The 15,749-nt window shown below is 51.6% G+C and overlaps 1 protein-coding gene across 3 annotated transcripts in view; it reads left to right on the top strand.

The window, feature by feature from the left end:
• The window catches only part of LOC132392017 (disintegrin and metalloproteinase domain-containing protein 33-like), a 156,237-nt gene that overhangs the window by 56,755 nt on the left and 83,733 nt on the right, over nucleotides 1-15,749 (top strand). For all 3 annotated transcript variants that reach the window (XM_059965923.1, XM_059965924.1, XM_059965925.1), the window contains 2 exons: nucleotides 2,139-2,281; nucleotides 6,464-6,641. In XM_059965923.1, coding sequence (XP_059821906.1) covers nucleotides 2,139-2,281; nucleotides 6,464-6,641 — 321 coding nt within the window. The remainder of the gene's footprint in view (nucleotides 1-2,138; nucleotides 2,282-6,463; nucleotides 6,642-15,749) is intronic.

The raw sequence follows: 15,749 nt of genomic DNA, 5'->3' as shown, positions 1-15,749 counted from the left end.
TAGAGAGGCTACAGAAGGACTTGGATGAGGAGAATGGGCAAAGAAGTGGCAGATGGAATACAGTGCCAGGAAGTGTATGGTCATGCACTTTGTTACAAGAAATGAAAGGGTTGACTATTTTCTAAAAGGAGAGAAAAAAAAGATTTGAGGCACAAAGGGACGGGAGTCATTATGCATTATCCTAAAATGTTGATTTGAAGGTTGAGTTTGTGGTGAGGAAGACAAGAGCAAATTTAGCATTCATTTCAAGAGGGCTAGAAAATAAAAGCAGGGATGTAATGTTGAGACTTTATAAAGCACTGGTGAGGCCTCACTTGGAGTATTGCGAGCAGTTTTGGGCCCCTTTTCCTAGAAAGAATGTGTTGAAACAGAGAGGGTTCAAAGGAGGTTCATGAAACTGATTTTGGGATTGAATGGCTAGCCACATGAGAAGTGTGAAGGCTCTGGGCCTGTGTTTGATGGAATTCAGAAGAATAAGGGGTGACCTAATTGAAATCTATCGAATGGTGAAAGACCATGATAGAGTGGATGTGGAGAGGATGATTGCTGTGGTGGCAGAGTGTAAGACCAGAGGACACAGCCTCAGAAAAGAGGGGTGTCCTTTTAGAACAGAGATGAGGAGGAATTTCTTTAGCCAGAGAGTGGTGAATCTGTGGAAACCATTGCCTCAGGAAACCATCTGTGGAGGCCAAGTCTTTATGTATATTTAAGGCAGAGGTTAATCAATTCTTGATTGGTCTGGGTATGAAGGGATGAGGGTTAGGGTGGGGGGGGACAGGGGACTGGAGCTGAGAGGAAAAGTGGATCAGCCATGATGAAATGGTGACGCAGACTTGGTGGGCCAGATGGGCTCATTTCTGCTCCTGTATCTTGTGATCTTATGGTGTTGCACTTCAGTAGGACCAACCAGGGTAGGTCTTACACAGTGAACGGTAGGGCTCTGAGGAGTGTGGTAGAACACAGGGATCTGGGAATACAGATCCAAAGTTCGTAGAAAGTGGTGTCGCAGGTAGATGCGGTCATAAAGAAAGCTTTTGGCACATTGGCCTTCATAAATCAAAGTATTGAGTACAAGAGAAGGGATGTAATGAAGTTGTGTAAGATATTGGTGAGGTCTAATTTGAAGTATTGTGTGCGGTTTTGGTCACCTACCTACAGGAAAGATGTAAACAAGGTTGAAAAAGTGCAGAGAAACACATACAAGGGTGTTGCCGGGTCTGCAGGACCTGAGTTATAAGGACTTTATTCCTCAGAACAAAGAAGATTGAGAGGAGATTTGATGGAGGTGTACAAAATTATGAGGAGCATAGACAGGGTAAATGTAAGCAGGCCTTTTCCTTTGAGTTTTGGTGAGACTACAACCCGATGTCTGGTTTAAGGGTGAAAGGTGAGAAGTTTAAGGGGAACATGAGGGGATACTTATTCACTCAGAGGGGCATGAGAATGTGGAATGAGCTGCCAACACAGGTGGTGCATGTGAGCTCGATTTCAATGTCTGAGAGAAGATTGGACAGGTATGTAGAGAGTAGGACTATGGATGGCTGTGATCCTGGTGCAGGTTGATGGGAGTAGACAGTTTAAATGATTTGGAATGGACTAGATTAGCCAAGGAGCGTATTTCTGTGCTGTACTCACCCCGACCCCTCACACCCAGACAATCTGAGGGGGTACAGTCCACGCCGTCTCTGCCACCATCCTCCTCACCTCTTGGCCTCCATACTGCAACAGAGACAGACCAGCGGTTCTGGCCAGCAGAGAGTGGAGTGACCGAATGTCCAGTCTCTGTATAGTATGACATTTGCCAGAGCAGCTAGCTGGTGATGGCATGACCAAAATGGAGAGTTTGTGTTTTTGGGAGACCATCACAGTTTTGGGCCCGGAGCCTTCCTGAGGATGCATTCCACCCCCCCCCCCCCACAGACCCTTCCCTGGGGCATACCCTCACCCAACCCCGTGGACCCTCCATCAGGACATATCTCCCCAGGCCTCCTCTCTGTCTTATGTTGTGAAGGGAGGCACCAGGCTGGGGAGGCAGAGGAAGAGTGGAGGAGCCGGTGTCTGCAGAGGGGAGTAGGTTGGATGGGGTCACTGTGTAGTGTGTGTTCTGTGTCTGACACTGATGGGTTCTTCACCCTCAGGATCACTCGGAACCAGCCATTGGAGCAGCCTCCACTATGGCCCATGAGATCGGCCACAACCTGGGACTGGCCCACGACGGTGTCGGCTGCTGCACGCAGGCCTCGGCCGAGCAGGGGGGCTGCATCATGGCAGCTGCCACAGGGTGAGGACGTGCAGACACTCCTCTGACATTCCCACCTCCTGAAACCCCCGACGGTTTGGATGACGGAATTGATTGCTTTGTGGCAAAGTCTGCAGACAATTTGAAGAGAGGAGGTGGGGGGGGGGGGGCAGGTAGTTTTGAGAAAGCAGAGAGGCCACAGAGGATGTATACAGATAAGGAGAATGGGCCAAGAAATGGCAGAATGAATACAGTGTCAGGAATTGTGTGGTAATGCACTTTGGTAAAATAAATTAAAGCAAACTATTTTCTAACTAGAGGGAAAATTCAAAAATGCAAGAGGAAAAGAACTTGGGAGTCCTTGAGCTGAATTCCCCAAAGGTACATTTGCACATCGAGTCTGTGGTGAAGAAGGCATGTGCAACATTAGCATTATTTTCTTTTCAAGAGGACTGGAATATTAAAGCAAGGACATAATGCTGAGACTTTACAAAGCACTTATAAAGGAGTTAGGAAGGAAGTTGAGAAGCAGGATCATAAATGTAGTGATCTCGGGATTACTGCCTATGCCACGCAACACTGAGAATAGGAATTGGATGAGGTGGAGGACAAATCCGTGGCTGAGGGATTGGAGCAGGGGGCAGGAATTCAGATTTCTGGATTACTGGGACCTCTTTTGGGGTAGGTGTGACCTGTTCAAAAAGGACGGGTTGCACTTGAATCCCAGATGGACCAATATCCTGGTGGGGAAGATTGCTAAGGCTTCTGGGGAGAGTTAAACTAGAAGAGTTTAAACTAGAAACTTTGGACATCTTCGTGAGGCACTCCTCTATTTTATTGCGAGGAGTATTGTGAACAAAGCAGATGAGCTTAGAGTGTGGATCAGTTCTTGGAGTTGTGACGTGGTGGCCATTGCAGAGACTTGGATGGTTCAAGGACAGGAATGGTTACTTCGAGTGCCGGGTTTAGATTTTTCTGAAAAGACAGGGAGGGAGGCAAAAGAGGTGGAGGCATGGCACTGTTGATCAGAGATAGTGTCACAGCTGCAGAAAAAGTGGACGCCATGGAGGGATTGTCTACAGAGTCTCTGTAGGTGGAGGTTAGGAACAGCAAGGGATCAATAACTTGGTGTTTTTTTTATAGGCCGCCCAATAGTAACAGGGATATTGAGGAGCAGATAGGGAAACAGATCCTGGAAAGCTGTAATAATAACAGAGTTGTCGTGATGGGAGATTTTAATTTCCCAAATATCGATTGGCATCCCTAGAGTAAGGGGTTTCGATGGGGTGGAGTTTGTTAGGTGTGATCAGGAAGGTTTCTTGACACAATATGTAGATAAGCCTACAAGAGGAGAGGCTGTACTTAGTTTGGTATTGGGAAATGAACCTGGTCAGGTGTCAGATCTCTCAGTGGGAGAGCATTTTGGAGATGGTGATCATAATTCTATCTCCTTTACAATAGCATTGGAGAGAGATAGGAACAGACATGTTAGAAAAATGTTTAATTGAAGTAAGGGGAATTATGAGGCTATCAGGCAGGAAATTGGAAGCTTAAATTGGAAACAGATTGTTCTCAGAGAAAAGTATGGAAGAAATGTGGCAAATGTTCAGGGGATATTTGTGTAGAGTTCTGAGTAGGTACGTTCCAATGAGACAGGGAAGTTATGGTAGGGTACAGGAACCGTGGTGTACAAAGGCCGTAATAAATCTGGTCAAGAAGAAAAGAAAAGCTTACAAAAGGTTCAGAGAGCTAGGTAATGTTAGAGAGCTAAAAGATTATAAGGCTAACAGGAAGGAGCTTAAGAAGGAAATTAGGAGAGCCAGAAGGGGCCATGAGAAGGCCTTGGTGGGCAGGATTAAGGAAAACCCCAAGGCATTCTACAAGTATGTGAAGAGCAAGAGGATAAGACGTGAAAGAGTAGGACCTATTAAGTGTGACAGTGGGAAAGTGTGTATGGAACCGAAGGAGATAGCAGAGGTACTTAATGAATACTTTACTTCAGTATTCACTATGGAAAAGGATCTTGGTGATTGTAGTGATGACTTGCAGCAGACTAAAAAGCTTGAGCATGTAGATATTAAGGAAGAGGATGTGCTGGAGCTTTTGGAAAGCATCAAGTTGGATAAGTCACCGGGACCGGACTAGATGTATCCCAGGCTACTGTGGGAGATGAGGGAGGAGATTGCTGAGCCTCTGGCGATGATCTTTGTATTATCAATGGGGACGGGAGAGGTTCCAGAGGATTGGAGGGTTACAGATGTTGTTCCTTTATTCAAGAAAGGGAGTAGAGATAGCCCAGGAAATGATAGACCAGTGAGTTTTACCTTAGTGTTTGGTAAGTTGATGGGGAAGATCCTGAGAGGCAGGATTTATGAACATTTGGAGAGGTATAATTTGATTAGGAATAGTCAGCATGGCTTTGTCAAGGGCAGGTTGTGCCTTACAAGCTTGATTATATTTTTTGAGGATGTGACTAAAACACATTGATGAAGGTAGAGCAGCAGATGTAGTGTATATGGATTTCAGGAAGGCATTTGATAAGGTACCCCATGCTAGGTTTATTGAGAAAGTAAGGAGGCATGGGATCCAAGGGGACATTGCTTTTTGGATCCAGAACTGGCTTGCCCACAGAAGGCAAAGAGTAGTTGTAGACAGGTCATATTCTGCATGGAGATCAATCACCAGTGAAGTGCCTCAGGGATCTGTTCTGGGACCCCTACTCTTCGTGATTTTTATAAATAACCTGGATGAGGAAGTGGAGGGATGTGTTAGTAAGTTTGCTGATGACACAAAGGTTGGAGGTGTTGTGGATAGTGTGGAGGGCTGTCAGAGGTTACAGTGGGACATTGGTAGGATGCAAAACTGGGCTGAGAAGTGGCAGATGAAGTGTGAAGTGGTTCATTTTAGTAGATCAAAAATGATGGCAGAATATAGTATTAATGGTAAGACTCTCGGCAGTGTGGATCAGAGGGATCTTGGGGTCCAAATCCATAGAACACCTAAAGCAGCTGCGCAGGTTGACCCTGTGGTTAAGAAGGCATATGATGTATTTGCCTTCATCAGTTGTGGAATTGAATTTAGGAGCCGAGAGGTAATGTTGCAGCTATATTGGACCCTGGTCAGACCCCACTTGGAGTACTGTGCTCAGTTCTGGTCACCTCACTACAGGAAGGATGTGGAAACTATAGAAAGGGTGCAGAGGAGATTTACAAGGATGTTGCCTGCACTGGGGAGCATGCCTTATGAGAATAGGTTGAGTGAACTTGGCCTCGTCTCCTTGGAGCGATGGAGGATGAGAGGTGACCTGATAGAGGTGTATAAGATGATGAGAGGCATTGATCGTATGGATAGTCAGAGGCTTTTTCCAAGGGCTGAAATGGTTGCCACAAGAGGACACAGGTTTAAGGTGCTGGGGAGTAGGTACAGAGGAGATGTCAGGGGTAAGTTTTTTACTCAGAGAGTGGTGAGTGCATGGAATGGGCTGCTGGCAATGGTGGTGGAGGTGGATACAATAGGGTCTTTTAAGAGAATTTTGGATTGGTACATGGAGCTTAGAAAAATAGAGGGCTGTGGGTAAGCCTAGTAATTTCTAAGGTAGGGACATGTTCGGCACAACTTTGTGGGCCGAAGGGCCTGTATTGTACTCTCGGTTTTTTATGTTTCACTGGTGAGGCTCCACTTGGACTATTGTGAGCAGTTTTGAGCCTTTTGTCTAAGAAAAGAAGTGCTGAAACTGGAGAGAGTTCAAAGAAAGTTCACTCAGCTGTGGAGGCTAATTCTTCAGGCATATTTCAGGCAGATGTGGATAGATTCTTGATTATACAGGGCATGAAGGGATGAGGGGGTAAAGCAGGAGGGGCTCAGATGGAAAATGGATCAGCTGTGAAGAAATGATGGAGCAGACTCAATGGGCCAAAAGGTCTATGATTATGTTCCAATATCTCATGGTTTGATGGTCATGCATAGCAGGATCCCAGGGACTACACTGGCTTGCCAACACGGACACAGAGACAGTGCTGACCACCCGACATCCTCAGCAGGATCCCAGAGACACCATCAACCACCTCAACGCCAGTTACACATTTCCTTCTCCCTCAGACACCTATTCTCCTGAAGATCACTACGCACACCCTGGCACCCATTCCCGATGGTCTTCACTCCGCTCTCCATCTCCCTTTCACTCATTTTCCCAAGGATCTTCACTCTGTTCTCCCTCCCCCTCAGACACCCGTTCCCGAGGGTCTTCAGCTCCTGTAGCCATTCGGACCTACGGTTTTACCTTCAGCGTGGAGGAGGTGTGTGCTTGTACAACCGGCCGGATATGGAGAGACTGTACGGAGCTCAACGCTGTGGCAATGGCTACCTCGAGGCTGACGAAGAGTGCGACTGTGGGGAGGTGCAGGTCAGTGGGGCGGGGGGAGGTAACTGCGAGGATAGGAATGGCAGTCGCAGAGGTTGCAGAACCTGATGGGGCTTTAACTGGTGGGAAGGTGGGGGCGACTGAGAGTGACTGTAACTGGCGGGAAGGTGGGGGTGACTGTAACTGGCGTGAAGCTGGGGGTGACTGTAACTGGCCGGAAGGTGGTGTGATCGTAACTGGTGGGAAGGTGGGGTGACTGTAACTGGCGTGAAGGTAGTGTGACTGTTGGGAAGGTGTGGGTGACTGTAACTGGCGTGAAGGTGGGGGTGATTGTAACTGTTGGGAAGGTGGTGTGACTGTAACTGGTGGGAAGGTGGAGGTGACTGTAACTGGTTGGAAGGTGACTGTAACTGTTGGTAAGGTGGGGGTGACTGTAACTGGCGTGAAGGTGGGGGTGACTGGAACTGGCGGGAAGGTGGATGTGCGTGTAACTGGCTGGAAGGTGACTGTAACTGGTGGGAAGGTGGGGTGACTGTAACTGGTTGGAAGGTGACTGTAACTGTTGGTAAGGTGGGGGTGACTGTAACTGGCGTGAAGGTAGTGTGACTGTAACTGGTGGGAAGGTGACTGTAACTGGTTGGAAGGTGACTGTAACTGTTGGTAAGGTGGGGGTGACTGTAACTGGCGTGAAGGTGGGGGTGACTGGAACTGGCGGGAAGGTCGGGGTGAGTGTAACTGGCTGGAAGGTGACTGTAACTGTTGGGAAGGTGGGGGTGACTGTAACTGGCGTGAAGCTGGGGGTGACTGTAACTGGCCGGAAGGTGGTGTGCTTGTAACTGGTGGGAAGGTGGGGTGACTGTAACTGGCGTGAAGGTAGTGTGACTGTAACTGTTGGGAAGGTGGGGGTGACTGTAACTGGCCGGAAGGTGGTGTGACTAACTGGCGGGAAGGTGGGGGTGACTGTAACTGGCTGGAAGGTGGGGTGACGGTAACTGGCGGGAACGTGACTGTAACTGGCGAGAAGGTGGGGGCGACTGTAACTGGCGGGAAGGTGGATGTGATTGTAACTGGCTGGAAGGTGACTGTAACTGTTGGGAAGGTGGGGGTGACTGTCACTGGCTGGCAGGTGGGGGTGAGTGTAACTGGCTGGAAGGTGACTGTAACTGGCTGGAAGGTGGGGGTGAGTGTAACTGGCGTGAAGGTGGGAGTGACTGTAACTGGCGGGAAGGTGGGTGTGATTGTAACTGGCTGGAGGATGACTGTAACTGTTGGGAAGGTGGGGGTGACTGTAACTGGCGTGAAGGTGGGGGTGACTGTAACTGGTGTGAAGGTGGGGGTGACTGTAACTGGCGTGAAGGTGGGGTTGATTATAACTGGTGGGAAGGTGGGGTGACTGTAACTGGCGGGAAGGTGGATGTGAGTGTAACTGGCTGGAAGGTGACTGTAACTGGTTGGAAGGTGACTGTAACTGTTGGTAAGGTGGGGGTGACTGTAACTGGCGTGAGGGTGGGGGTGACTGGAACTGGCGGGAAGGTCGGGGTGAGTGTAACTGGCTGGAAGGTGACTGTAACTGTTGGGAAGGTGTGGGTGACTGTAACTGGCGTGAAGCTGGGGGCGACTGTAACTGGCGGGAAGGTGGATGTGATTGTAACTGGCTGGAAGGTGACTGTAACTGTTGTGAAGCTGGGGGTGACTGTAACTGGCTGGAAGGTGGGGGTGAGTGTAACTGGCTGGAAGGTGACTGTAACTGTTGGGAAGGTGAGGGTGACTGTAACTGGCTGGAAGGTGACTGTAACTGTTGGGAAGGTGGGGGTGACTGTAACTGGCTGGAAGGTGACTGTAACTGTTGGGAAGTTGGGGGTGACTGTAACTGGCGTGAAGGTGGGGGTGACTGTAACTGGCGTGAAGGTGGGGGTGACTGTAACTGGCGGGAAGGTGGCGTGACTGTAACTGGCGGGAAAGTGGGGTGACTGTAACTGGCGGGAAGATGGTGTGACTGTACCTGGCGGGAAGGTTGTGTGACTGTAACTGGCGGGAACGTGACTGTAACTGGCGAGAAGGTGGGGGTGACTGTAACTGGCGGGAAGCTGGGTGTGATTGTAACTGGCTGGAAGGTGACTTTAACTGTTGGGAAGTTGGGGGTGAGTGTAACTGGCTGGAAGGTGACTGTAACTGTTGGGAAGTTGGGGGTGACTGTAACTGGCGTGAAGGTGGGGGTGAGTGTAACTGGCTGGAAGGTGACTGTAACTGGCTGGAAGGTGGGGGTGAGTGTAACTGGCTGGAGGATGACTGTAACTGTTGGGAAGGTGGGGGTGACTGTAACTGGCGTGAAGGTGGGGGTGACTGTAACTGGCGTGAAGGTGGGGGTGACTGTAACTGGCGTGAAGGTGGGGTTGATTGTAACTGGCGGGAAGGTGGGGTGACTGTAACTGGCGGGAAAGTGGGGTGACTGTAACTGGCGGGAAGATGGTGTGACTGTACCTGGCGGGAAGGTTGTGTGACTGTAACTGGCGGGAACGTGACTGTAACTGGCGAGAAGGTGGGGGTGACTGTAACTGGCGGGAAGCTGGGGTGAGTGTATCTGTCGAGAAGGTGGGGTGATTGTAACTTGCGGGAAGGTGGTGTGACTGTAACTGGCTGGAAGGTGACTGTAACTGGTGGGAAGGTGGTGTGTGTGTAACTGGCTAGAAGGTGGTGTGACTGTAACTGGCGGGAAGGTGGTGCGACTGTAACTGGTGGGAAGGTGGGGGTGACTGTAACTGGCTGGAGAGTGGGGGTGTCTGTAACTGGCGGGAAGGTGGTGTGACTGTAACTGGCTGGAAGGTGACTGTAACTGGTGGGAAGGTGGTGTGTGTGTAACTGGCTAGAAGGTGGTGTGACTGTAACTGGCGGGAAGGTGGTGCGACTGTAACTGGCGGGAAGGTGGTGTGACTGTAACTGGCGGGAAGGTGGATGTGATTGTAACTGGCTGGAAGGTGACTGTAACTGTTGGGAAGGTGGGGGTGACTGTAACTGGCGGGAAGGTGGTGCGACTGTAACTGGTGGGAAGGTGGGGGTGACTGTAACTGGCTGGAGAGTGGGGGTGTCTGTAACTGGCGGGAAGGTGGTGTGACTGTAACTGGCGGGAAGGTGGATGTGATTGTAACTGGCTGGAAGGTGACTGTAACTGTTGGGAAGGTGGGGGTGAGTGTAACTGGCTGGAAGGTGACTGTAACTGTTGGGAAGGTGGGGGTGACTGTAACTGGCGTGAAGGTGGGAGTGACTGTAACTGGCGGGAAGGTGGGTGTGATTGTAACTGGCTGGAGGATGACTGTAGCTGGCGTGAAGGTGGGGGTGATTGTAACTGGCGGGAAAGTGGGGTGACTGTAACTGGCGGGAAGATGGTGTGACTGTACCTGGCGGGAAGGTGACAGTAACTGGCGTGAAGGTGGGGGTGACTGTAACTGTTGGGAAGGTGGGGGTGACTGTAACTGTTGGGAAGGTGGGGGTGACTGTAACTGACGGGAAGTTGGGGGTGATTGTAACTGGCTGGAAGGTGGTGTGTCTGTAACTGGCGGGAAGGTGACTGTAACTGTTGGGAAGGTGGGGGTGACTGTAACTGGCGGGAAGGTGGCGTGACTGTAACTGGCGGGAAAGTGGGGTGACTGTAACTGGCGGGAAGATGGTGTGACTGTACCTGGCGGGAAGGTTGTGTGACTGTAACTGGCGGGAACGTGACTGTAACTGGCGAGAAGGTGGGGGTGACTGTAACTGGCGGGAAGCTGGGTGTGATTGTAACTGGCTGGAAGGTGACTTTAACTGTTGGGAAGTTGGGGGTGAGTGTAACTGGCTGGAAGGTGACTGTAACTGTTGGGAAGGTGAGGGTGACTGTAACTGGCTGGAAGGTGACTGTAACTGTTGGGAAGTTGGGGGTGACTGTAACTGGCGTGAAGGTGGGGGTGAGTGTAACTGGCTGGAAGGTGACTGTAACTGGCTGGAAGGTGGGGGTGAGTGTAACTGGCTGGAGGATGACTGTAACTGTTGGGAAGGTGGGGGTGACTGTAACTGGCGTGAAGGTGGGGGTGACTGTAACTGGCGTGAAGGTGGGGGTGACTGTAACTGGCGTGAAGGTGGGGTTGATTGTAACTGGCGGGAAGGTGGGGTGACTGTAACTGGCGGGAAAGTGGGGTGACTGTAACTGGCGGGAAGATGGTGTGACTGTAACTGGCGGGAACGTGACTGTAACTGGCGAGAAGGTGGGGGTGACTGTAACTGGCGGGAAGCTGGGGTGAGTGTATCTGTCGAGAAGGTGGGGGTGACTGTAACTGTTGGGAAGGTGGGGGTGACTGTAACTGTTGGGAAGGTGGGGGTGACTGTAACTGACGGGAAGTTGGGGGTGATTGTAACTGGCTGGAAGGTGGTGTGTCTGTAACTGGCGGGAAGGTGACTGTAACTGTTGGGAAGGTGGGGGTGACTGTAACTGGTGGGAAGGTGATGTGACTGTAACTGGCTGGAAGGTGGTGTGTCTGTAACTGGCGGGAAGGTGACTGTAACTGTTGGGAAGGTGGGGGTGACTGTAACTGGTGGGAAGGTGGGGTGACTGTAACTGGATGGAAGGTGGTGTGTCTGTAACTGGCGGGAAGGTGACTGTAACTGTTGGGAAGGTGGGGGTGACTGTAACTGGTGGGAAGGTGGGGTGACTGTAACTGGCTGGAAGGTGGTGTGTCTGTAACTGGCGGGAAGGTGACTGTAACTGTTGGGAAGGTGGGGGTGACTGTAACTGGTGGGAAGGTGGTGTGACTGTAACTTGCTGGAAGATGACTGTAACTGTTGGGAAGTTGGGGGTGACAGTAACTGGCGTGAAGGTGGGGGTGACTGTAACTGACGGGAAGTTGGGGGTGATTGTAACTGGCTGGAAGGTGGTGTGTCTGTAACTGGCAGGAAGGTGACTGTAACTGTTGGGAAGGTGGGGGTGACTGTAACTGGTGGGAAGGTGGTGTGACTGTAACTGGCTGGAAGGTGGTGTATCTGTAACTGGCGGGAAGGTGACTGTAACTGTTGGGAAGGTGGGGGTGACTGTAACTGGTGGGAAGGTGGTGTGACTGTAACTTGCTGGAAGATGACTGTAACTGTTGGGAAGGTGGGGGTGACTGTAACTGGCTGGAGAGTGGGGGTGTCTGTAACTGGCGGGAAGGTGGTGTGACTGTAACTGGCGGGAAGGTGGATGTGATTGTAACTGGCTGGAAGGTGACTGTAACTGTTGGGAAGGTGGGGGTGACTGTAACTGGCGGGAAGGTGGTGCGACTGTAACTGGTGGGAAGGTGGGGGTGACTGTAACTGGCTGGAGAGTGGGGGTGTCTGTAACTGGCGGGAAGGTGGTGTGACTGTAACTGGCGGGAAGGTGGATGTGATTGTAACTGGCTGGAAGGTGACTGTAACTGTTGGGAAGGTGGGGGTGAGTGTAACTGGCTGGAAGGTGACTGTAACTGTTGGGAAGGTGGGGGTGACTGTAACTGGCGTGAAGGTGGGAGTGACTGTAACTGGCGGGAAGGTGGGTGTGATTGTAACTGGCTGGAGGATGACTGTAGCTGGCGTGAAGGTGGGGGTGATTGTAACTGGTGGGAAGGTGGGGTTGATTGTAACTGGCGGGAAGGTGGGGTGACTGTAACTGGCGGGAAGATGGTGTGACTGTACCTGGCGGGAAGGTGACAGTAACTGGCGTGAAGGTGGGGGTGACTGTAACTGTTGGGAAGGTGGGGGTGACTGTAACTGTTGGGAAGGTGGGGGTGACTGTAACTGACGGGAAGTTGGGGGTGATTGTAACTGGCTGGAAGGTGGTGTGTCTGTAACTGGCGGGAAGGTGACTGTAACTGTTGGGAAGGTGGGGGTGACTGTAACTGGTGGGAAGGTGATGTGACTGTAACTGGCTGGAAGGTGGTGTGTCTGTAACTGGTGGGAAGGTGACTGTAACTGTTGGGAAGGTGGGGGTGACTGTAGCTGGTGGGAAGGTGGGGTGACTGTAACTGGATGGAAGGTGTTGTGTCTGTAACTGGCGGGAAGGTGACTGTAACTGTTGGGAAGGTGGGGGTGACTGTAACTGGTGGGAAGGTGGGGTGACTGTAACTGGCTGGAAGGTGGTGTGTCTGTAACTGGCGGGAAGGTGACTGTAACTGTTGGGAAGGTGGGGGTGACTGTAACTGGTGGGAAGGTGGTGTGACTGTAACTTGCTGGAAGATGACTGTAACTGCTGGGAAGTTGGGGGTGACAGTAACTGACGGGAAGTTGGGGGTGATTGTAACTGGCTGGAAGGTGGTGTGTCTGTAACTGGTGGGAAGGTGACTGTAACTGTTGGGAAGGTGGGGGTGACTGTAACTGGTGGGAAGGTGGTGTGACTGTAACTGGCTGGAAGGTGGTGTGTCTGTAACTGGCGGGAAGGTGACTGTAACTGTTGGGAAGGTGGGGGTGACTGTAACTGGTGGGAAGGTGGTGTGACTGTAACTTGCTGGAAGATGACTGTAACTGTTGGGAAGGTGGGGTGACTGTAACTGGCTGGAAGGTGGTGTGTCTGTAACTGGCGGGAAGGTGACTGTAACTGTTGGGAAGGTGGGGGTGACTGTAACTGGTGGGAAGGTGGTGTGACTGTAACTTGCTGGAAGATGACTGTAACTGTTGGGAAGTTGGGGGTGACTGTAACTGGCTGGAAGGTGACTGTAACTGGTGGGAAGGTGGAGGTGACTGTAACTGGCGTGAAGGTGGGGGTGACTGGAACTGGCGGGAAGGTGGTGTGACTGTAACTTGCTGGAAGATGACTGTAACTGTTGGGAAGTTGGGGGTGACAGTAACTGACGGGAAGTTGGGGGTGATTGTAACTGGCTGGAAGGTGGTGTGTCTGTAACTGGTGGGAAGGTGACTGTAACTGTTGGGAAGGTGGGGTTGACTGTAACTGGTGGGAAGGTGGTGTGACTGTAACTGGCTGGAAGGTGGTGTGTCTGTAACTGGCGGGAAGGTGACTGTAACTGTTGGGAAGGTGGGGGTGACTGTAACTGGTGGGAAGGTGGTGTGACTGTAACTTGCTGGAAGATGACTGTAACTGTTGGGAAGGTGGGGTGACTGTAACTGGCTGGAAGGTGGTGTGTCTGTAACTGGCGGGAAGGTGACTGTAACTGTTGGGAAGGTGGGGGTGACTGTAACTGTTGGGAAGGTGGTGTGACTGTAACTTGCTGGAAGATGACTGTAACTGTTGGGAAGTTGGGGGTGACTGTAACTGGCTGGAAGGTGACTGTAACTGGTGGGAAGGTGGAGGTGACTGTAACTGGCGTGAAGGTGGGGGTGACTGGAACTGGCGGGAAGGTGGGGGTGACTGTAACTGGCGGGAAGGTGGGGGATGACTGTAACTGGCGTGAAGGTGGGGTTGATTGTAACTGGCGGGAAGGTGGGGTGACTGTAACTGGCGGGAAAGTGGGGTGACTGTAACTGGCGGGAAGATGGTGTGACTGTAACTGGCGGGAACGTGACTGTAACTGGCGAGAAGGTGGGGGTGACTGTAACTGGCGGGAAGCTGGGGTGAGTGTATCTGTCGAGAAGGTGGGGGTGACTGTAACTGTTGGGAAGGTGGGGGTGACTGTAACTGTTGGGAAGGTGGGGGTGACTGTAACTGACGGGAAGTTGGGGGTGATTGTAACTGGCTGGAAGGTGGTGTGTCTGTAACTGGCGGGAAGGTGACTGTAACTGTTGGGAAGGTGGGGGTGACTGTAACTGGTGGGAAGGTGATGTGACTGTAACTGGCTGGAAGGTGGTGTGTCTGTAACTGGCGGGAAGGTGACTGTAACTGTTGGGAAGGTGGGGGTGACTGTAACTGGTGGGAAGGTGGGGTGACTGTAACTGGATGGAAGGTGGTGTGTCTGTAACTGGCGGGAAGGTGACTGTAACTGTTGGGAAGGTGGGGGTGACTGTAACTGGTGGGAAGGTGGGGTGACAGTAACTGGCTGGAAGGTGGTGTGTCTGTAACTGGCGGGAAGGTGACTGTAACTGTTGGGAAGGTGGGGGTGACTGTAACTGGTGGGAAGGTGGTGTGACTGTAACTTGCTGGAAGATGACTGTAACTGTTGGGAAGTTGGGGGTGACAGTAACTGGCGTGAAGGTGGGGGTGACTGTAACTGACGGGAAGTTGGGGGTGATTGTAACTGGCTGGAAGGTGGTGTGTCTGTAACTGGCAGGAAGGTGACTGTAACTGTTGGGAAGGTGGGGGTGACTGTAACTGGTGGGAAGGTGGTGTGACTGTAACTGGCTGGAAGGTGGTGTATCTGTAACTGGCGGGAAGGTGACTGTAACTGTTGGGAAGGTGGGGGTGACTGTAACTGGTGGGAAGGTGGTGTGACTGTAACTTGCTGGAAGATGACTGTAACTGTTGGGAAGGTGGGGGTGACTGTAACTGGCTGGAGAGTGGGGGTGTCTGTAACTGGCGGGAAGGTGGTGTGACTGTAACTGGCGGGAAGGTGGATGTGATTGTAACTGGCTGGAAGGTGACTGTAACTGTTGGGAAGGTGGGGGTGACTGTAACTGGCGGGAAGGTGGTGCGACTGTAACTGGTGGGAAGGTGGGGGTGACTGTAACTGGCTGGAGAGTGGGGGTGTCTGTAACTGGCGGGAAGGTGGTGTGACTGTAACTGGCGGGAAGGTGGATGTGATTGTAACTGGCTGGAAGGTGACTGTAACTGTTGGGAAGGTGGGGGTGAGTGTAACTGGCTGGAAGGTGACTGTAACTGTTGGGAAGGTGGGGGTGACTGTAACTGGCGTGAAGGTGGGAGTGACTGTAACTGGCGGGAAGGTGGGTGTGATTGTAACTGGCTGGAGGATGACTGTAGCTGGCGTGAAGGTGGGGGTGATTGTAACTGGTGGGAAGGTGGGGTTGATTGTAACTGGCGGGAAGGTGGGGTGACTGTAACTGGCGGGAAGATGGTGTGACTGTACCTGGCGGGAAGGTGACAGTAACTGGCGTGAAGGTGGGGGTGACTGTAACTGTTGGGAAGGTGGGGGTGACTGTAACTGTTGGGAAGGTGGGGGTGACTGTAACTGACGGGAAGTTGGGGGTGATTGTAACTGGCTGGAAGGTGGTGTGTCTGTAACTGGCGGGAAGGTGACTGTAACTGTTGGGAAGGTGGGGGTGACTGTA

This window comes from Hypanus sabinus, chromosome 3 (assembly GCF_030144855.1).
Source record: "Hypanus sabinus isolate sHypSab1 chromosome 3, sHypSab1.hap1, whole genome shotgun sequence".
Taxonomy (NCBI): domain Eukaryota; kingdom Metazoa; phylum Chordata; class Chondrichthyes; order Myliobatiformes; family Dasyatidae; genus Hypanus; species Hypanus sabinus.
This window is presented reverse-complemented; position numbering and strand designations above follow the sequence as displayed.